General features: G+C 39.8%; 1 protein-coding gene across 3 annotated transcripts in view; it reads left to right on the top strand.

Annotated features, from left to right (window-relative positions):
• The window catches only part of mfsd3 (major facilitator superfamily domain containing 3), a 34,040-nt gene that overhangs the window by 8,140 nt on the left and 2,982 nt on the right, over nt 1-22,918 (top strand). For all 3 annotated transcript variants that reach the window (XR_005075157.1, XM_037098688.1, XM_037098687.1), the window contains exons 3-5: nt 8,047-8,194; nt 17,005-17,105; nt 19,716-19,825. Coding sequence is in view for 2 of the 3 variants with exons in the window: in XM_037098688.1 (XP_036954583.1) it covers nt 8,047-8,194; nt 17,005-17,105; nt 19,716-19,825 (359 nt within the window). In the remaining variant the exon portion in view is untranslated. The remainder of the gene's footprint in view (nt 1-8,046; nt 8,195-17,004; nt 17,106-19,715; nt 19,826-22,918) is intronic.

Raw genomic sequence — 22,918 nt, 5'->3', positions numbered from 1 at the left:
CTTTAACATTTCCTCTAAAGAGACAGCTACATGGGTTTATAGTGACATGCACTCAGCTGCTAGTTTGTGAGATACATAACTCGATGATATAAAAGGATACCTCTCAAAATCGGCAAAATCGTTTCAGCGAAAACTGTAATAACCTTCAGAGCTATTGTGTTAGACTTCATTAGTGAATGCAGAGTCGAGTCGGAGGCTCATGGACAGTACACATGTTCAAGAGAACAGTGAAAACCACTTTAACCACCACAAAAAGCTATTGACAAGGGTCTTTTCTTGTCCTTTATGCTAAGTTTAATAGCGGTTGCTTAAGGTTCAATGACACACTGTTGCCCTCTACTTAACACCATTTTTTGAGCTTTGCACAACAGGCTGAAGGTGGAGGGTTGAGGTCAAGAGGGTGAAGTGAAGGAATTATAAGGACTGTTTGTAGAACTGCACTGAAGGTACAAATACAGTAAAATATAGCCTGTCATTAATTGATTAAATACAAATGTATATGTAAATTCATGTATGACATGAAACCTGCTGTCTAGCCCACAGGACAGTTTCAGAGATATGGATGCATAAGTGGAAGATAGTGGGCTACTGCAAAGATGTAGGGATTTGGAAGAGTGGGAATGAGAGAAACTCAGGGAAGGAGTTGGGGGAGTATTTTCCAGAGGGGAGAAGAAGGACTGCAGGGAGGGAAGCTGAAGGAGGGGATGAATTAATGATCAACCACCACATGGTGCCCTGAGAGAGGAAAGGAGCAAAATGGCAATAGAAATAAACGCACATTTATCCATGCAGAGACAGATTTGATCTGTCTAGATCTTTAAAAGTCAGATCATATTTTTTTTAATCAACTAAATCTGACATGAAAGGCTAAATCTAAATCCAAAGTTGAGTTTCTGTCTTCATAATCAAAAATCAACATATTGTGCTTTCGTGAATAGATAATAACTGATATTATTAAGCTGCTTTGTTTGTGTATTTACGCAAATTACTCATGTAAACAAACTTTAAACAGCATCAGAAAAAATAACTTATTATTTAATTATTTAATTATTGTGAAGAGTTCTGTGGGTTTTAACAGCATCTATGTCACTTTCAGACTTAAGAATCCTTTCATTTTGGTTGCATGACTATTGTTTGGTTTTGTTTTTTAAAGACAAACTGCACCTCCAACTAGACTTACAGTGCTGATAAAAGTAGATTTCACCACTGTGCTTTTTTTATATATAACAAATGAAATGTACTGCATTGTTGAAAAATCCATCCATTATCTGTACATTATATGTACGCCGCTTAATCCTCTGCATGGTCGCGGGGGATTGTTGAAAAATGAATGTCCATAATAAACCCCCCAAGGTCAATATATAATAACATGAACATAGACTATTGTCAATGTCACCGAGCAGTATAACCACTTTCAATGGAATATCCAGCGCCATCAACAGAACATGACTGATTTCATAGTCGTTGACATCGATGTCACAACCCATATATATATATATATATATATATGATACTGAACCTCGATGTTTAGGAAAAGAGACTGACTAACAAACCAACCAACTAAGAAATACTACCGTATGAATGTATGTATTATAGGAGTGCCATTTTAACAGTCAGTTTATGCTGTATATCATATTGCGAGTTCAACCATTAAGATATTGAAAATGAATGGGCTCTGTATCTGCTGTAAGACAATGAATGGATATAAATTAATGATCGACCAATATGATTTTTTCAGGGCCTATACCAATACAGTTATTACAATAGTCATCAAGGAGGCTGATAATATTCAGAATAACCAGTGATGTAAGTAATTACAGTTTACACTCGTACTCATTTACGCTACTAAAGTACAATTTTGAGGTTCTTAAAGGGATAGTTCGTGTTTTTTGAAGTGGGGTCATATAAAGTACATATCTATAGTTGATCTGTTCCCTACTGTAATTACAGATCAGCGCAATTGCGCTAATGCGTAGGGATACGGAGGTTCGACGTTTTTATTGAAAGTAAACCTCTCGTCCAGCAACTGTGCCTCACACTGTATTTCGCCGCTCACAGATTGCCTGTTGCTCACTTGCGCTAATGCGTATGGATACAGAGGTTCTACGGTTGAGAAAATATAGTGCCTAAAGAAAGAGCGGTCTGACGGCGATGTAAAGCTATGTGAATTTTCCCTATACAATGTACACTTGAACTGTTATAGATTTTTTTAAGGTGAGCCCTGTTATAGGTGTTTTATTTTGCTTTTTCTCCGGACTCCGTTAACTGCAGTACAAAGCTGGGTGTCTGGGCTGGAGCAGCTCTCTACTTCTCCAAACTGAGGCTATGCTGATCGGTGATTACGGTAGGGAACAGATCGACTATAGATATGTACTTTATATGACCCCATTTCAAAAAACTAGAACTATCCCTTTAAGTATTTCCATTTTCTGCCACTGTATACTTCCGCTCCACCACATTTATTTGATAATTTTATTTACTGATTACTATGCAGATTCAGCTTACTCAGATTCAGACACTGTTGTGAGTGAGACCACAGAGTGTTGACTACAGACAGAGAAACAATGAGCCAAAGCATTTTATTTATAAGTCAATGTGTATTATCGTCAATCTGACACAAAAACACAGTTACCGATAATCAGGGAAATGCTGAATGTTGGCCAGACCGATAACAGGTCTTTTTCCTTAAACATTAATACTACATAATGTCTTCAAAAACAAACAAAGGTACCAAACACAAGCAACCTAGAAATTGACAGATTTGTTATGAGGAGAGGTCATGGTTCGTCTTTAATGTTTGTCACTTTTTTCACTGCTTGTGTCAAGCTCTACTTGCCCAATGATCTTTTTTTACTTTCTACTATACAAATCATTTTGTAAGCGGTTGTCAAATAGCAACAAACATTCTATTGAACATGACGTTATTGTTATGTGTCTGCACCTGCCGCCATTTTCTCATGAGCGCCCAAACTCAACAGAGATGACAAGGAAGTGACATCGACTCATTCCATATCTACTCACATCATCAGCACAGGAAAAAAATATGTGTTGAATTATTTTTTTTCCCACTAAGCAAGTCGCTATATATACTCGTTAGATGTGGCGTTTTAGTTGCCCTGAACCAGTTCTATTTGGTGAGCCATGAAGATGATGGTTGTCTACGTAGTTACAGAGTATTTTTCCCTTATGTCAAATACATAATAATGTGCATAGGATGTTGCCAAAGTGTGTATAGGCCAGAGATCTGTTTACTGTTTTGTCAGCAGGGCACCTTAGCTGCTGAAAGGTGTGTATGTGCGCGTGCGCACGTGTTTGCACAAGGACATTTGTGTGATTGTGTGCTCGAACATGTAGTATGTATGAAGCTGTCTGTTTACCATGCTCTCTGCAGGGAGTGATAATGTTGTTCTGCGGGGGGACTAAGTGTCCTCAGTGATCTCTCCTGCTCTGCCAGCTCTTTTGTGTGAGCTGCAGCGTGGTCGTCAGGATTTGACCCCTCTGTCCTCATCCACCTCTCACCCTCATCTCACTTATCCTACTCTGATTCCTTTCTATACTACCTTCCACCCCCTTCTACCACACATGCCGTATATTCACTCATACACACGGGCCGTCACTCCCACCCAATCAATGTGGATAAAGGTTTTAATGTGTTTGTTAAAGTTAGTATTTAAAACTAATTGTGATGAGATGTTGCTTTTGTCTTTTGCTTTGCTGACAATGTCAAACATGGTCAAACTGTTTTTTAATCAGTGTTTGATTTACTGAGCCACAGGCTGCTGTGTTTGTACTGCAAGAACAGAAACCTCTTTCTGTTTTTGTGTCATTAAAAGGAGGAGAACAAGTGCAGCACACTGTCGGTGTACTCATGACATGAAACTGCTGCACCTGAGTAGAGTCATGCAGCTTAGACCAGAAAGCTCAACATTTTGCCTGTGTGAGGGTTTTTTTTTCCAGTTTCAGAAGAAGACAACACAATTTCCATATGCAACACGTTACCTAGATGGATCAGAGAGGGAGGGAAACCAGTTATACATTCTTTATTTTTGTAATCAGAAATGTGAATTTATCTGTTATCTTACTAGTCTGGGCCATGAAATAAATGGGTAATTAACAGATATCAGTATTGGCTTTAAAAATTTAAAAAAAAAATCTGTATTTTGAATGCCTGCTAGTGTGTACTAAAGCTCGATCTGAAAAAATCTGAACAACAACAAATTCAGCATGTTGCCTCAAAGTCTTAAAGCATCTTTAACTTCTAAAATGAATAAACCTACCCTGCTTTCCTTCTCTGTCACTTTCCTTTTTCTTGAGCGGTCTTTTTAGCTCACAGAGTAAACCAAATGAAGGAACACTTGGTCCTTCACTTGATTAAAAAAAAAAAAAAAAGTATAATCACTAAAACTTGTTATACATAGTCTTTATTGGGACAGCGACAGTAAACCACCCCCTCAACAGTTACCAGATTTTATTTAACATGTTTCTTAAAACTTAGAAAAATGCAGTTTTGGAGAATATTGCCAAAAAGGTTACCACCATAAAAAAGTGAATATTAGTCTCTTGATCATGTTCAAGATTATTGTAGTTGTCTTTCAATTTTAAAAGTGGATCTTTGCACTTGGGTGAAGCTGAATAAAAAAGAGAGTTAATTGTAGTTTTAAAATTGTTCTTTGTCACAACATCTGGCAACACTTGCCAAACAAGTGTGATTTAACCATGTTAGAGCTGGACACATGTACTGTGTTTGCCTCTGTGTAGTCCACTTCACTTACCAGAATTTTGTTTACTTGCCCCCAACTACAATCCTGTCAGCCAGTTTGTCTGTAAGCACACCTCTATTCCTGGACTTTGTTTTCTTCTTCATTGTCATCCTCTCCTCCTTCAGTTCAATGTTGGGTGGCAGCTAGTCTGTACGGTGCATTAATACCCCTTCTCCCAGCGGTCGGGTGGTTTAATTAAACATTTATCAAACATTTGTTATATTTCTCGTGAGAAAGATTATATTGAGATAATTGCTATTATTGTTTTATAGCCCAGAACACTGGAAAGACCAGACTCTTTTTATTAGGCTTTTTTCTAAATGAGCAGTGCCTGCTTGAAAACCAGTAAGAAGACCTGAACAAAAACACAAAGGCCTGATGTGAAACAACCAAGGCTGTATATAATTGTGTATGCTTATAGAATGGCATTGTTCATAGCAAAAAACAGATTTATAAAATATGTTTTCAGGGCTTTAGTATTGAATAGTCTTTTCCTACACTTCTTGGATTCTGCTTGCTTGCAAGTCTAGTCTATGTGATTGTAGTTGTCATGAAGAAGCTTTAAATGACGAGGATGAATCAAACACAGCACCCCTCTTTTTTCTGTCACTTTGCCTCTTCATGTTAAATTGTTTGGTCTGTCTCTAACGTAAACATAGATATAGAGATTTTTATGAGCCTGCCATCCCTGCTCTTTTTCCTCTTCACTAACCTTCTAACAATGTCTCTGTTCATTTGTCCCCCCCTTCTCTTCCTCCTCTGTCTCTCTCCATCCATGGCTGCTCTCCTTTCTCTCCAGTCATGTTCTAGTCCCGTCATTGTAATTTTTGAATATATGCACTATGTCTATGAACTGTGCTCTATGTCTCTTGCCCTTCTTCGCTGTCTTTTGTCCCTCTCTCTTCTTTCTTTCATTCTTTACTTTCCGTCCGTTTTCTGGTTATCACTGACTTTCTCTTAGTCCTCCACTTTCTTCCCCACTCCATTCCCCTTCTCTCTCATCTTCTCCCCCCTTCGCTCTTGTTCCACCCTTTTCCTCCTTCCCCCCTTCACTCTGCTTGTTTAATCTTTGCGGATGTCTAATGAAATCCCTGCTGAAATGGACAATTGTTGCTTTGAGAATATTTATAGAAAGGAATAATCAGCCTGGTTGTGTTTGTCTGCACGCCCTCCCCCCACCCCCCCACTTTAAAGAAATAATTAGTTGAAGGCAGGACTGTGAAAGCTCTGAGCTTCGCGCTAAACAACAGGCAGAAAGGATCGGGAGCACAGAACCATGGGTAAACAACCCAGGCATCATGGGTACCGCTGCTGCCAATGTTTACTTTATTATGACTAATATGCTTACCGCACAGTTGATGCAGCTCAAAACAGTTGAGGGTGACAGCGATTAAAATGTGAATAATGCACAGAGTGAGAGTGTTAGTGCAGCTCCTGCTGGGTGTGTAGAAGGGTAGTAATGTCATATGATATACCATAATGATCTGTTATCTTGTGTTTGACCAACTGCTGGTTTTTGGAGTAAAATGTACATGTGTTACTTGCCTGCAATTACCTTACTGCAGATAGGAGTCACAATTTTAGTGCATGACATACATTTTTAATTAAAATTTTATTGGAAAAAATATATAGTTGGTTAGTTAGTTCGTCAGCAGGATTACACAGAAACAAATGGATTGAGGTAGAACCTGTTGCTGCAATCCAGATGAAGAGGTGGTTTCTGGAGATTTTTTCTCACTTTTTTTTAACATTAAAAGGTAAAGCTTTTTGACATTTTTGTTATTTTCTCAGGGAGTAATTCATAGATCTTGATGAATAACATACACATATCACTGGTTGGTATTTACAAAAGAGGACTGTTGGGCCTTGGTGAAAGTATGCATTCTACTGTGTGCCATTCTATTTTATAGTGGTTTCTGTGACACATTTTACCTTCATCAAAAAATTTAAGCTCCTGCAATTAACACCGAAACAAATACTGATTTCCATTAATTGTGTTGCCCCGGAAGCTGTTATGCTACTTCTTTTTTGCAGTAAACACTCATTATTGTTCAGCCGATTCTGAAATACATATCATTATTAGAAGAACAAACACCAGAAACCATCTAATTCACACTACTCTTGCTTTGTCCACAGTCCAAAGATATCCACTTCTATCCGTACTGTCAGAGAGGAGTAAAGAAACCAGAAAATATTCACATTTTTGAAAAAACACTTGAACCGATGAATCCATTTTAAAAGTGAACTAATAGACAACCAAGCGATTAATGGTCGCAGCTCTACAATCAGTCATCCCAATCTCTATCAACTCCAGCAGTGAAACGTGAGTGACAGAAGTGAGAGACGAGTGTTTCCTACACAGAGAATGCACATTTCTTTCCCCACGTTTCTCCCAGGTTTTTGTCACACCGACGTTACAGCCGTGACACTCTCGTTCTGCTGCTGCGCTCCCTATCACTGGGAGCTTCTCAGCTTTCTCTTATTATTATTATTTTTTTATTTCTGTCCGTTTCATCTGTCTTTTTTCCTCTTTCTCTATTTTTGTTTGTCTCTTGGCTGACTGAGTGAGTGAGTCGTCGGTTGTGTTGCGTCGTCTTTGACAGCAGTCTGGGAGCCAAGCTGTCACTCACGCAGCTCCTTGGTCCCACTGTCTTTCTGAAGTCAGTCTCCATTAATATAATAATGGCGTGTAGTCGGCGCCACTGAATATTTTACTGTAATGTTCAGCAGAACATTACCCCCACACTCAACGCCACACAGAGAAAGTCTTACTGTGTGACAGAAACTTTTTATTTTGACTGAAAGGTCTTTGTGAGGTCTGTTTCATCTGTGGAAGTTTTTGTGTTTTTGTTGTGTTTTCCTTTTTGTGCTTTAGGAAAAGTGCTAGGCCCCCGTTTGATAAAGTGACTGAGGGTATTCTTTTTCTTGTCAGGCATCTATTATTGACACTTTCCAGGAATAGGCCTAGGTACGCGGTGTGTTGGTGCGCTCTATTCGATTCTGCAGTTGTTATCTCAGGAAAACCATGTTGTTCAGTCTTGCAGGCTAAACAGTTTGGTACAACATCCTCATCGTATCTGACTGTGATTGGAAGAGACATGTGTATTCAGGAGGCGTCTCACGTATTTACTGTACATAAAAAAACAGCAATGCTTAGTCACAGATGTACAGTTTTTTTTATGTATATTTTTCTATTCCTTCCCCTGTTGTTTCTTTTCCTTCTTCCTCTGTCTCCCACCTTCCTTGTAATCATCTCTTTCCTCCTCATCCACCTCTCTCTCGACAGGTGAGCAGGGTGCAGTTACCATGTTTCCTCTTTTCCTATTGGATCATCACATGACCGCCAGGGAGCTCGGCTTCTGGAACGGCGTTATCGCCATGGGCTTCTCCATCTGTGGGTCGTCCCTCGGAGGCCTGCTGCTCGCTCAGTTCAGGTACACATCAGCGAAATCATCATTTTGGTTATCACTGGCTTCACAGTGACTTTTATTTGCATTGCAGCAGTATTTTGTGACTCTGAAGGCTTTTTGCAGTGTTCCAAAATTAATTGCCACTCAAGGGAAAATGCCCTGAAAAATTTATAAAATGCCTGTGAAAGTCAAAGACTGCTCACTGTGAAAGTACACAGTTTTTGCATGTCACCAAATCCACATTCTTCCATTGAGTGGTACAATACTCTCAAGGCTGCATTTTAATTATGGATTAATTTGCTGGTTATTTTCCTGAATTAATCAATCAATCATTCTGTTTATAGAAATGTAAAGAAATACTGAAAAACACCAACAATTCCAATAATACCTTGTTTTTCCTGACCAACAGTTACAAACACAAAGATATTCAGTGTGCTGTCATGGAAGATCACAAAACCAAACAAATATTCACAGTGGAGAAGCTGGAGCCAGTTTATTTTCAGCATTGTTTTCAAAATGAAAAAGGAAAAATCAGTCACTATCTACTCAGGTTCATGCCAATGGAAAGTCAGGGGAACTTTTGTAGTCTACAAAACATTTCTGTATTTTCACAGTAAAAGGCCATTATAGAATTCCCCTACAAAACTGAAGGGTTGAGGGTTTTTTTTTTTTCATTAAAAAAAATCTACCTCAGCTAATTTGATGTAATCCAAGTCTACAGAGGCCCTGAAGTTTGATTTGAATATTGATTTGAAAAGACGTTACGCACACCTTCAATGTGCAGTCGAACTTGTTGAACTCGCACATCTTATCCTCAGCCCAGGTGTGCTCTACCACAAGTTAAGATTTAAGTCCCCTGCTCAGTCATCATCAGTTGTTTAGGAGAATGCTTTAACAAATGTTTTGTGGACTATGAAACTTTGCCTGACTTTCGGTATGAAGGTGAGTAAAAAATAGCTGAATTTTTATTTTTATGTGAACTTATCCTTTAGTTTGTTTGACTTGTGTTTGACTGCAGATGGACTAATCAGTTCTTCAAAGAATCATTTTAGCTCTGTTAATCACACATAAATGTGACCATTGACTGACCCCTGTGGTCACATGAGTGGTCGGATCTCTAGACAGGTTAAAACCTGCCAACTGAACAATCTTTGGTCATAGATAAAGCAGTCTGAAGCAGAGGAAAGATGCTGGCACCACATTACCTACAGAAAAATACAGTGGCATGTAAGAAACAAGAGAGGAAAATGTCAAAGAATAGTCAAACCAGTGGTCTTCTTTAAAATCAGTCGTGAAGTTCTAGCAGTGGGAAAGAAATGTGGATTGACATGAACGTGTACCTTTCTGCCTTACACTCATCCTCTTCCTGCTCCTCTTCCTCCTTCAAGCATTATATGAACACTGACTTCTTTCCTGCTGCTTTCTTCTCTCTCCTTTACCTCTTCCTCCTCACTCTGTGCCCGCTTGTGCTCCCATGTGTATGTATGTGTGTGTGTGTGTGTGTGTGTGTGTGTGTTTCTGCCTGTCTGACTGTGTGTGTACAGTAATTTAAGTAAACATAGCCTTGTTTGAGAGCTCAGGGACCCCCTGCGTCTGGTGTGTGGTGTGAGAACAGCATGAGCAGCAAATCCATCACACATACACACTCTCACGCACACTCTCACACACTCACGCACACACTCACACACACACACACACACACACACACACACACACACACATACCCCTCAGGGTTTGATCGCATAGACAACATTGAGCTCTAGTTGAATTTAATTCTCAGATTTACAGACAGATACTAAGATGTTAGACTTCCTGATAAATATCTAAAAGTGGCTCCATTGTAACATATTAGATTATCTTTATTAAAATGATTAGATACAATGACCTGTTGGAACTTCTCCTTGAATATGATCTTTTTGTACAAGTATATACAGTTTTAGAAGGCTAGTTGATGCAGGATTGTAATACTGACAATAATCCATTTCTATAGTGCACACACAGTGTCTTTCTTACAAATGGGATTGTACAGTATGTAACCTTTTAGATGCTCTCCCCTTCAGCACATTGACACTGTGCCATTTGTGTGTGTCTGACCATCATTGCATAAGGTTGTATGTCTGCCTATACTAAGATCACATCATAGCACCACGCCTATGGCCAGTGTGATGTAATGGGAACTATAAATAACAACAGTGCCTTCACGGAGGATAGTGTGTTCGTTTCCTGCAGCTTACTCTCAACAAAATTTCCTTCCATATCTAGAACATGTTAAGCTTTTTAGCAGAGCTTGCAAAAGTACACACATTGTTTGCTGAAGTAGAGGAACAGATATTTTTGAAAAAAATGCTCAAATAAAAGTAAGGGATTACAGGCTCTGAAATTATTAAGATGAGTATAAAAGTCCCTCTGAAGGACAATTCTACCAGCCATTTCTGTGCTAAGCTCACTGAACCCCACGTCATATCAATATAATTCAAAGACTATTTAGCTTAAAGGTGGGCCATTCCAAAATCCAGAACTTTTCCTTTCTCTTCAATGTTTCACCCCAATCCAGTGAAAAATGAGTTGCTCATCAACGCACCACGAACGCAGTTGATTGTTGAGTCTCATTCTCAGGATGTCAAATACTGACATTTGGGGTTGGTAAAGTGTCCTGAGCAGCACCAAACTGAGAAAATAAGAAAATCCATTCAGAGGGCTGCAGGGTCTTTGTAGATACAAGACACTAACACACCTTTTCTTCACACGTGAGTCTCCCTCTCTTTTTCCATCTTGTTATGTCTTGTACACCATTTCTGCACAGCATCACATGCACTGATGGATTGAAATCAGTCTTGTGATGTTGGGAAGGTGGTGAGCAACGATGCAAAATAAAAGTAATCGATAATTCCCCCTTAAAAAATGCATTACAATTCAAGTAACACACCTGTTATGAAAATGTATGGAGTAAAACTACAGATATTTGTTTTTTTAAATCTAAGGAGTAAAAGTAAATACCCAAGGGATTTCCGGTTTGGCTGATGGCAGAGTAAGACTTTCTGTGGAGTCGCTCTCCCAGGTTTAGTAAAAATTACTCGCCTAGCAACTTGTAAACTTCATATTTATTTAAGCGAGGGCCCGACAAGAGAAAAGAAAAAAACAACTCAACACTGAAAGCTAGCAACATCCAACAGCTCAACACTTGTAGCAGAGAGGAATCCCGGAACAAACATTGACTCCGGAGATGTCATCAGGGCGATTAATGAGCTGAAAAATGATATCAAGGGGCACAATGATTGTCTAAGACAGGAAATTATTCAACTGAGGCAAGAAGTCAACGGGAAACTCGATAATCTTGCAACGGCAGTGCAGAGCCTGTCAGACCGCATTGACGAGGCAGAGTCCCGGCTGGAGCAGGTGGAGGGATGGACCGAGGAGGCAACTGAGACGCTCTGTACATATCTCAAACGACAAAGATCCCTGCAGCAAAAATTGATGGACTTAGAATCTTGGTCGAGAGGAAACAACATACGCATCTTTAGAGTGGCAGAGGGGGAAGAGGGAAACTCAGTACTGCAGTTCGTAGAGAAATTCATTAAAAGTGAGTTGCCAGCATCACAAGAAATGGACCTGAAAATACAGTGGGCTCACCAGACCCAAAGCACCCCCGAGACCCATTGTTGTGAACTTCTTGGAGAGAAGCTTGGGAAAAGAGGAAAACACAAGTGGGTGAAAAGATGAATCTACTTCGACCTTGATTATGCGTCGGAGATTATAAAGTGCAGGGAGTATAACATGATCAAGAAAGCCCTAAAACAAAAGGGGATCTGCTTCCAAACACCATACACAAGCATGCAAATTCACTGAGCCACGGGAGTCCGCACATACAGCACCGCACGGGAGGCACAGAGAGAGCTGAAGAAGTGCAGCTTTACTATGGAAGAACCGGAGTCAACCGAAGGAGAGAGCTTCGTGGAGACACAGCTTTTGGAGCGGATGGGATGGCAACAGGCAGCTGGGCGCCAGGAGAAGGGGGCTGCCGTGGCCCGAAGAGCGAAGGAAAAACTCCAGGAGTTCCAGAGAGGAAATACCGAGGACTTATGAACGTGGTCTGAAATGGCATTACCTGGTATGAAAACTTTAAATTCATGACTCTTATGTGTGTTTCTTAAAGTGTTTCTTTTCTTTCTAAGCTCTACTCAGAGCATCAAACACTTGGGAGAGGTGCCCAGCGCCCAGCTGCCTGTTGGACAGTGATAAAAGCTGCAACAAGAGTGGTGTGCCCCACCTCCGCATTTTTTATTTTTTTATTTTACTTCATTGTCCAGGTTGGAGATTGCATTGTTGTGCACTTGATTTTGTTTGTGTAAAAAAAAAAAAAATGCAAAGTAAACAAAAACTTTCCAAAAAAAAAAGTAAATATCCAAGTGAAGTCCAAAAACGTATTTAACTAAGCATTTGTACTTCGCTACTCTGTAGCTCTGCTTTTTAGCCAGCTTACATCAAGGGACCAGGATGATTAAGGATACAGTGTATCAGGAAGAGGAGCAGTAAAGCTGAAGCTGTGCATTTTGCTCATGTGTTAGTTTCTGTGTTTGAGCTGTATGTTTCTGTGTGCCTCTCCATTTGTTGACACGTATCAGTTGCGCTGCCTCTTGTCAGTCTTTTTGTCCCCCTGTTGTGTTTTCAGCTGGCTCCCAGGTTTTCTCTTCTTGTAAAGTGACACTAGTAAACACAGAGAAAACCTCCAAAGGCAACATTTTTGTTGCACTTTCAAAAGATGTCATTGTCATACTCTGGCTTTTGATCCTTCTCTCTTTCTCTTCTATCTGTCTTGCAAAGGACTCTTGCAAAGGCGGTAAAATGTTCACACACTAACAAAGACAGCAAACATCTTCTGAGTGACATTTTCTGGTATAGATCGAAATTCTCTGAGAGTCACATGCAGTGAAGCATTTAGTCTCATCAGTCTTAGCAGTGTTGCAATCCAACGTAATAAGTGCATTTTTGATTTACTTGTACCTTCAGTTTTCTCCTACTTTGTACATCTACTCTGCTAAACATTGGTGGCAACTATTACTCAGTATTCCTTACTGAAAGTCAGATCTGACCCACAGTCAACAGGATATACTACACATACATGTAAATACATTTATAATTTCTTACATTTCATACTTAACTTCAATTAATCCCCCACTTAAAGACTTCAGCTCAAGTGCTATTTGTTCTTCCACCAATCATATTTTAATACAATATCTTTACTTTGACTTAACTCTAACTTTTGAGTTCATTGTACACCACTCTCTCGACTCTGCTCTCTGTGTTGTAGTTTCACCAAGGGCGGGACTCAGGCAGCTCCTCCACACACACACATGCACACACTCACGGCGACACTGAGCCAGGTGACATAAAAATACTGTGTTCCCCAAGGCTAAAAGGTGTTTTTCCCTGACAACTGCATAATTCCACACAGAAAATGTAATAGAATGAATAAGAATGGAATTTCTTTCAATGCTGCACTCCACACCTTTAGTGACAAAAATAACTGGTGTAGATTTCCTGTTAAGGAATTAATGAGTCTCTGTATCTCTGCGCCAAATGACAAGCCATTAACAGTCCCCTCCATACATGTATTAAGGCAGACAAAAAATTATCTTATTAGAGTCTGGCGGCTTTTGCAGAAGTCCACTCTCAGTGTTTGTGCCGTGTAGCCTTAAGTTTCCATGTCACACTTATCTATGCTGAAAATTGGTCCAGGATTGGCTCCCAAACTATTTGTGAAGTCACAAATCATACTTTTATGTCCACCTCTTTAAAAAATCAGGTTTTCAAATGAGCACAGACAAAATTTACACGTTCAGTAATGAATGTAAAAGCAGCCTTCTAGTCTGTTCTGGTCTCAAACATTCAGCTCTAGAAACAATGAGAAAAACACATTTTTGACACAGACTTATGTATTTATTTAAGGGCAGCTTTTGTTAATGAAGTCTGAGAGCCAATTTTATTTGTATTTCTTGGTTTGTGTTTTTAGTTTTATGAAGCTTGTGTTGTGATATTGTTATAATATTACATCATTAGCATAAAGTGGTCTTGAAATGACAATGCTGTATTAACCAACAGAAGCTGTTATCACGGCAGGCCTTGTGGGAAATGTCTGAGAACTACTCTCTCCCAGTTAAGACCCATTTAATACGAGGCAACAGTCAACTATTTGAAACCACAAATTATGCTGTAATCAACAGAACAGATGAATTGTAAGTCAAAAGAACAGATCAATTTTAAGTCACCTCGTTTGACCTGTTATTGTGTTTCAGTGTTTCTAAATAACAGCTGATGAATCAGAGTGGGGGAAAACTCATTTTATAGTTTCCATAGCCCTCATTAAAATCCAAATTCCTTATTAGATTCTGTTCAAAATGGACCCATCCAGAGTCAGATGAACACTTTTCCCTCCTTACCTGCTCCTGTCACACACTCCCACACAGAGAAAGTGCTGTCCACTAGGCTGTGGTCCCACCTCTAAAAGCTCCGTTGGAAGGTTTATCCTCCCCACCATCAGAAACGGCTGAGTGGTCAGTGAATGACCCCCTTTACAACCGCAACTGGCAACCCGAGAACATGGCTATTCTTATTTGGGCCTGGCCCGTGTGAGGTGGCAGCCAGGCAGGTTCTCTTTCTCACACACACGCACACGCACAGACACACACACACACACACACACACACACACACACACACACACACGCCTCAGCATCTCTTGAGAGTGCGTGATATGAAAGGCTGTCATTGAGACGGGAGGTAAAGGAGCAGCAAGGAGAAGAATGTCTTTAGCATGTGAATGATGAGGGATTGGTTTTCCAGGAGAGAGGTTCAGGAAAGACTGGGAGGAGAGGGGGGGAGATGGTGAGAGGAGAAGATACAGAGAAAAGGGGGAGGAAGGGGGAGAGATAGAAAATAGAATGTTAAATGAGTAGAAATTAGTTGAATCCCTGTACTACTGGATATTTGTAGGAATGTCATGTATGTATTATCTCATAGTCATTCATGAATCAGTCAAAGAAAGTTTCCATTACCATTAAGGTCCTCAGCTTTCCTTTGAAAATAGTTTCGTCATACTCTATTAATTTGTAAACTCTTAATCACACACAGTTGAGTCCATTTCGTCATGGAGTTTGAAAAAGACAAGGTGTTGGAGATGTATGTTGGAACAAGTTGGAACTTTTTTTTCATTTGTAGTTGCTGGAGCCTTTATTCTGTATTTGTCATTAAAGATGGGCAAATAATAATGTCGATCAACATAAAATTAGCATCTGTTTTTAATGAAAGCAAAAATGCCAAATATGGTTAATGGCAATTTAATGGTTCCAGCTTTTCAAATCCTTCTCTTATAGGGGCTCTACTTAACACATTTTAGAAACGTACATGTTTCGTTTTTTTATTAGTCATTCGTAAGTGGATTAATACATGGCGTAAAGAGTGATACCTTCCCTGTCTTTCTCGGTTGCCTATACAAGCCTGTGGGTGATTTTTTAGAGTTGGTTAATGCTGCTTGACTCTGTATTTCTTTGTGAAGCACATGGGTTGGTTTTTCAATGAAGGTCCAAAGGATGTGACTTTCTGTATCTTCTCGAGTGCTTCGTCTGAGTTCCTCTCTGCTCTGCTAACACAAAAGTTAATTTTGAAATGAGTCTGCTAACAAACTAACGACTGGCTTCTAGCACAACACAGAAGTTCCTCAGGACCTTTTTAACATCATTGTCAGGGAACTATTTGTTGGACTGTTGGTCGTACAAAACGAGACATTTGACTTTAGGAAATTGTGCCATTTTAATCAGTTTTCTAATGTTTTAAAGCTCAAATAATTAATTAATTAGCAATGTAATACACTAACAGGACAGGAAACTCCTGAAAATGCATTATAGGATTTATTTTAATAGTTATTGGTTGCAGCCCTTACCCAGAAATGAGATCAGATCAGATCCAGTTTAAGTGTGGTCAGAAAACTTTATGCCTGTCAACCACCTTCTGTCTCCCTTTACTTCCTGTCACATTACTACCATCCGCTTTGACATAAAGGAACAGGGTTTACATAACCTGCAATGGTGCTTAAAAGAGCCTTAAAATAAGTCAGCAGTGAATCAAGAAGTGAACATCTAAACAGTTGGCAAAGTCAACCAGGTTTCATCAGAATGAGTGAGTTGGATCAGGCGTTTTTCTCATGAACAGGAGAATGAAATGAAACTTGACATGAAACTTTAAATCTCATCATGAACCGAAACTGTTGATTGTTTTACTCAGTGCACTTATCCAAGTAAATCAGATATCCTGCTTTGCAACAGGCCCGTCTTCCTCACAGCCTTTTTTACACATAAATAATTACATGCCAAAAAAACATAAACAAACACACACGCAGTCCTTTGAGTGGCAGGCATCCTCTGAGTGATTGGCATTGTTAATCCCCGATGTCACACAACAGACTGAGCGCGTGTCTGTAGGTGTGTGTGTGTGTGTTAACAGTGATTAATTATCTTCCTCATGCTGGGGATCTCCTTAGGTTATTGATTACGTCACGAACCAAACCCACAGGGGGATGATTTTCTTGCACTAACAGGGAATCAATTAGTGTCTGGGGACTTGTTTACTTACGCACGTGCGCGCATGTTACTCTGCGTCCGCGTGCATGTGCGTGCGTGTAATTGTGTGTGACATGGAGATACTGCTTAATGTCTCCAAATTGAATGATTCTACCCTTAAGTCACTGTCACCACACATCTCTCTGCTATTCAATAATGCTTGTGCCAGAAAGTTAGTGAAAATCTGTCTGATATCTGTTCTTGTTTCCTGGTCTCTCTGCAGCATCGGGGCTCTGATGCGACGTGTGTTCGTGTTGCGAACCATCAGCATGGTCTTCCAGAGCTCTCTACTCACTGTACTAGAACCATCACCACTCATGAAAGGTGAGAGACAGTCTTAAAAGCAGTCACACCAATTTAACACATTTTACCAATAACCATGATCCTGTGCAGTTCAAATATGATGCCAGCAGATGATGGAAGGACAAGAATATCAAGTCTGTTAGTCTTTCATTCTAGAAGGGGGAGAAGCAGTGGGAGTGACGGGAGGAGGGGGGATACAGAAGCCACTCCAGTAACAGCTTTACTAATTGAGATATGAATATTAATAAGACTAAAAGTATAATAATAATAGTGTCTACATACATTTTGTGTGTACCTGTCAGGATAAGTACAGCGCTTTCCATCTTGTTTGTTCATCATCCACACAGCCATTAGGAGCCACTGTTTGAATTTGCTCCTTAATGAGTCATACACTGAAAAATCGTAACACAGTTCATAAGAGCAATAAATATCATGTTGCCATATGATAAATACAGCAGAACTGCATCGTAAAAGAGGACCAATCATCACAAATACACTTTGACAACACCGAGTTAAAGATAGTTTTGAGATGAATCAACATTTCTGAAAATCTCAACAAAACATTATGACATTCTCTCATCTACTATTGTGTTGTGGTGACATGATGTGTGTGCGTTCATTCTTCTAGTGGAATGAGTCTGGCTGGCAGGTATGTAATTTGATATTAAAAGTTAGGTAACATTTGGCCAACAGGATTTACAGTAGACACTTAGCTTCACAGTAACTCCTTTGGTAGAGTAACTGATGCCTGTACTTGTCTGGTCTTTGGTCAGGTGACCTGGAGTCTGCTGGTACAACAAACAGTTGACCCAGAACTGCTTGTCAATTCATCAGCTGCCTACAGCAGTGGTTTTCAAACCTCATGGTAACATCAGTGTTCTCCAAATAAGTAATAAGAGGATTCCATACAGGTGAACATGATATCTTAGGAACACCTTGAGAGAATTTATTAAAATTTGGCACAAACATCCACTTCGACTTAAGGATGAGCAGATCAGACTTTGTTTTCAAAGGTTGAAGGTCTGTGTGGTCACTGACGAGAATGGCCATAACCCAGTGATTCATGCTATTATTATGATGAGATTTCACACCAATGTATTATGGGATAAATAACAAAATCCCTGGGGGCCAGGAGAGGTATTTATGGTAAGCCACTTTGTATGTCTGATCTAAATAGTTTTCTCTCCTATGAATATGACTGGAGTACTGGTAAAAAAAAAAAAAAAAAATCCTTCTTTTTTCATTTGTTAAACCAAGTGAAAAAAGAAGGCTCATTCATTGAACTCATAATCACAGGAGATAAAATGACTTAGATCAGACTTAGAAAACTTGCCACTTGCCCTCAGGGCTTCTGCAATGATGACAAAGTGATGACATTTTATAACCAAAAGATCAAAGGTCAGCTTCCCTGTGACATCATAATGTTCTGCAAAAACACTTTTCATTTCACAGCTACACTTAATATCTTTGATAAATTAAAAGTACTAACATAAATGGATATAAATTGTATCTTGACTTTTGACTTATGAACGGAGGCATACAACCACTGGGCGGTCATTCTAGTCTTTGGAGTGAGCAAGCTTGTGCAACCTGTCAGCTGACCATGTTGGGGAGGAAGACGCTGTAATTGTTTAAATGTGCAGATAACATAGAACACTTTCAGATTGTCTCTCCTCAGTGGCATTCATTGCCTTGCTCTTATTTGTAATCACAAAAACTTATAGAGAAGAATGGAGCAGAACTCAAACCTTGCTTACTTTAACCTCTGTAGTCGATGTGGATGTTTGATTGTCAGAAATTGTCGGACCCAGCGTCACAATCTAAGGAAAGATTGGGAACCACTGGCCTGTAAGCTTTTGAACCAGATGTTGAGTATTTATAGAGAATGAGAGTGGATAACGCAAAGGACATTGATAGACAGGTGCTTTCTGTCTCTCCAGTGAGCCATTGAGTTATTAATGTCTGAATGACACATCTGATTGTGTTACACAGCCAGTCGCAAAGCTGTTGGGATTCAGATCTGCACCTTTCATCTCTGTCAGAGTTGTCTGTTCCTCTATCAAGCCTCTCAGTCTGAAAGTTGAGGCCTCTCCCCCTCCTTTGCTTTAAACCCAGAACAAAGATTTCAGGAAAACTCAACCAAGAAAAAAAACATTCAGTTTCAGATTTTTCAATATTACATGATAACCCTCCGCTTCCCACTCCTCCAGTCTGATCAGTCGGTGCATCTGTGTGACTCCAACAGTCTTGTGTCGCTGACTGAAGAATCATATTCAGGAAAAACTCTGGCGGCTTGAGTGAATAATTCAGTGTTAGCGGGAGCAGAGACAGATAGGCTCTGTGGTTCCTCTGTGTTTCTCCACTAACACCGCTCTGCCACTTCCCCTCAGAGGATACACTACATGTGTTTTGGGGACGAGGGGGGGTGGTGGTGGTGGGAGAAGGGAGAGAAGACACTTCAGCAGCTTACCATTTCCCGCTGCTTTGTCTCAACACAGAACAATGTAGTGAGAAGTGTAGCAGTGCAGACAACAGTGTGAAATTTATACTTTTCTGCCTCTTTTAGGAAAACTTATGCTGCACTCGGTCGTGTTTTTGCTTGATGATTCTCGTGTGTGTTTGCTCCCTCAGGTATGGCCGTCTTGAGCATGAGTGTTCAACACTTCTTGGGCGGTCTCATCACCACGCTCACCTTCACTACCATGATGCATTGCACTCAAAGGGCTGAGGAAAGCATTCAGGTAAAACCGCCAAGACCTAGACTGCTGTTATTTAACGATTTGACTCTCGTCGTCAATTTTTTTTTGTCTTAATTGTTTCATTCTTTGGTGTTAGGTCATCTCCTGTGGCCTAACAAACACACAACGCAGTCTTTCTTTTCTTTTCTTCCTCCCTCAATCCATTCTGTCCTATCCTCTGTTTTGGTTTAAGGGGCTATTATATAATTTTAGGTCATTTCCGTTAGTTGTCAAAAGGGGGCCTGAGAGGGATGTCTTCAGCATACAGTACCACACCTATTGTCACCTGAGCCTGTCAGTTCTCATCAGCTGTTTCTACCTGGAGAATGTCAGACCAAGTCTCTATTCATTGCTTCTTTTCTTCTTGTCCCCCCACCTCTCTTTCCTGTATTTTGCCCCCTCACTGATATTGTCCCTCCTACCCCCTCACTGCAACTCTTTGTCATTCTGTAGTCCTATAAACGCTCCTGACTTTTTCCTCTCCTCTCTCGTTTTCTCCTCTTCGACATAACTCCTTTTGTCCCTGTCGTAACTGGGCCATCGTTGCCTGGAGGTGATCGCTGTTCACACAGCCATTCAGACGTCACTCAGTCAGTCTCTGAAGGTGACAAATTATCATTTAAATTGCTGTCACTCATAAAGTGGAGAAGAAAGGGGGGGATCACAGGCTGTAGCACAGATATCTGGTTAGTAATAAAATAAATAACAGAGAAGAATCAATCACAACATGCAATGATGAGAAACACGGTTAATTTGAGAGGTTCTCATGACACATATACCATTTGCTTTTTAGTGTGTCGGTGTGTGAATCAGTGTGTGTGTGTGTGTGTATACGGGCACACAGGAGCATTAGCTCGCCTGTACTCGTTGTGTGTGTATATGTGTGTGTTATTGAAGGTAGCGCTATCCAGTGACAGAAAGCTGATAGTGTGAGTGCTTGTTAACGATCCCCAGGAGAAAGAAACCGAATCTGTTAAACAAGTTGCTCAGAATAAAGGCACTCCACTTAGCTGTGGTCACACAGACTCTCAGAGCTCTCTACCTCAGCGTACAGACCACAGACTCAGCTGAGAGACTCACCACCACTTCTTGAACTCTCATCGAATTCACATCATTTTATTTAAAGGATTTGTTTACTAGTGAGAAGTATTCGGTTCAAACTGACGTGATTGTGGTCCTAAAGAAATAGTCTGGTCTTAGAAGCTTATGGTAGCGTCCATGGATAAGAATTACTAGTCAGCATGGTTTTGCCTCTATTAAATTAGAAACCACAAATCCAGTCCATACTGCAAGTAAATGATTGAAGGATTTAAAGCTGCAACTCATTATTGATTAATCTGTAAATCTTTTTCTTTTTTCTTTTTAATTAAACTTACTGCAAGCAGTTTTTAACTCGTAATGACATACATAAGTGAACAAACTTAATGCCTGTCACCCGGTTGAATTCTGAGAATTAATTTTGTTTTTTAAGGAGTGCTGAGGATGAATTAAAGAGTCTCACAACCTGAGGAAAGAAGCCGCTCTGTAGTCTGGTGTTCTAGCAGCCCATGAATCGGTATTGCCGGACTATCTTGATCTTGCTTTATTAAAATTAAGACATGACATTACTGGGAAAAGTTGATAGCCAATGCTATCACTCAGAATTCCAATTACTGAGCAACCAAATCTGATAGCTATTGGCTTACATGTAACCTAAGAGTATGAACGGCACTCCAACATGGGACCCTATGGCACCTAAAAGATACTATGTCTCACCATCATTATATAACAGTTTATAATCTTACATAGTCACAAATAGATATATTACTTCATGCCTATGCATCCTGGAATTAGCTGTGTTCAAAAAGATAAATAGAACTGATACACTCGCTTTTAAAACAAATGCATGTTAGCCAGATGAAGATCTTCAGGACAGGAACTGTGGCAGAATAATTCTAAGTGAACATGGGCCTATGTCAATGCAGTGTGAATAAATGTACCATCCATGAAACTTTATAAATGTGCATATCTTTCAGCCCATGCAGTAATAATGCCCAATCACTGACACAATATAAGATGTAATTTAACTTCCTTGTTTTATCAGATCTGATTTGTTTTGTAACTGGGAATATTCTATAATAAATATTTTATGGTAATCTTTAAACTCAATCAAATCAGTCACCAATTATTTATTGTAAATACACTCTAGAGGCCAACCTGCACTGCCTTCCCACACCAGAGAATCACTGGTTCAGACCTCAAATTTGCAGATTATTTCTAGCATTGCAGCTTTAGTTCTGAATTGACAACTAGAAAAGAAAATATGCAAAACAAACATTTTTAATCCTGTAGAAGAAGCTTATGTTCTAATGTGTGGATATACATTAGTGGAAGATAACAACACCCTTGTTTATTTGCTGCAGTGTCAGCATTTGTCACTCAGAGTAAAAAATATCTTAGAATCTTCTTTATTGTGTATATGAAAATGTTTCAGAATAATTTATTTGTCAATGCAGGCTTTGAGTCTGTACTGAGTCTATAATTTATGGAAAGATTCAATGTTTTTGTTTACGATGAAATGAAGAACCCTGAGCCAATGAATGAAGTTGTTTGGTCAATGGTCTAGGTGTCACTAGAGTCCATCTGTTGTGTTGGAGTTACCTGTCTCACCTGATGCTGTGCTCTCAGACAGTGGGAGGTGGAGGCTGGGGGAGATTAGGTAATCTCTGTCCCTCTCTTTCTCTCTCTTACCCCGTCTTGAAAGCCTTGAGGCTGGGATCAGATACTCTTCTTCGTTTGGCCTCCATCCATCGTCTCAGGCCATGATCTCACGCTTTCTCTTTCAGGCTTCCAGTCTCTCCTAACCCTCTTCTATCGTTCCCTTTTACACTTTAGATTTTTTTCCTAAAAAAAAAAAAAAAAAAAAAGTTTTTAGTCTCATCTGTTTACACTGATTATTTTGTGCTACCCTCACCTCTCTACTTAGCCGTATACTGCCCCCTCCTTGCACTTACAATGTCCCTTTATTTTCCATTCTCCTTCCTGCTTATCCTGTTTCTCAATTCCCTCTCCTTAACTTCCTCATCACACTCTTTTTCCATCATTCCTCCTCTCTTC

This window comes from Acanthopagrus latus, chromosome 5 (genome assembly GCF_904848185.1).
Source record: "Acanthopagrus latus isolate v.2019 chromosome 5, fAcaLat1.1, whole genome shotgun sequence".
Taxonomy (NCBI): Eukaryota; Metazoa; Chordata; class Actinopteri; order Spariformes; family Sparidae; genus Acanthopagrus; species Acanthopagrus latus.
Note: the sequence above shows the minus strand (reverse complement) of the source record. Positions and strands in the feature narration are given on the sequence as shown.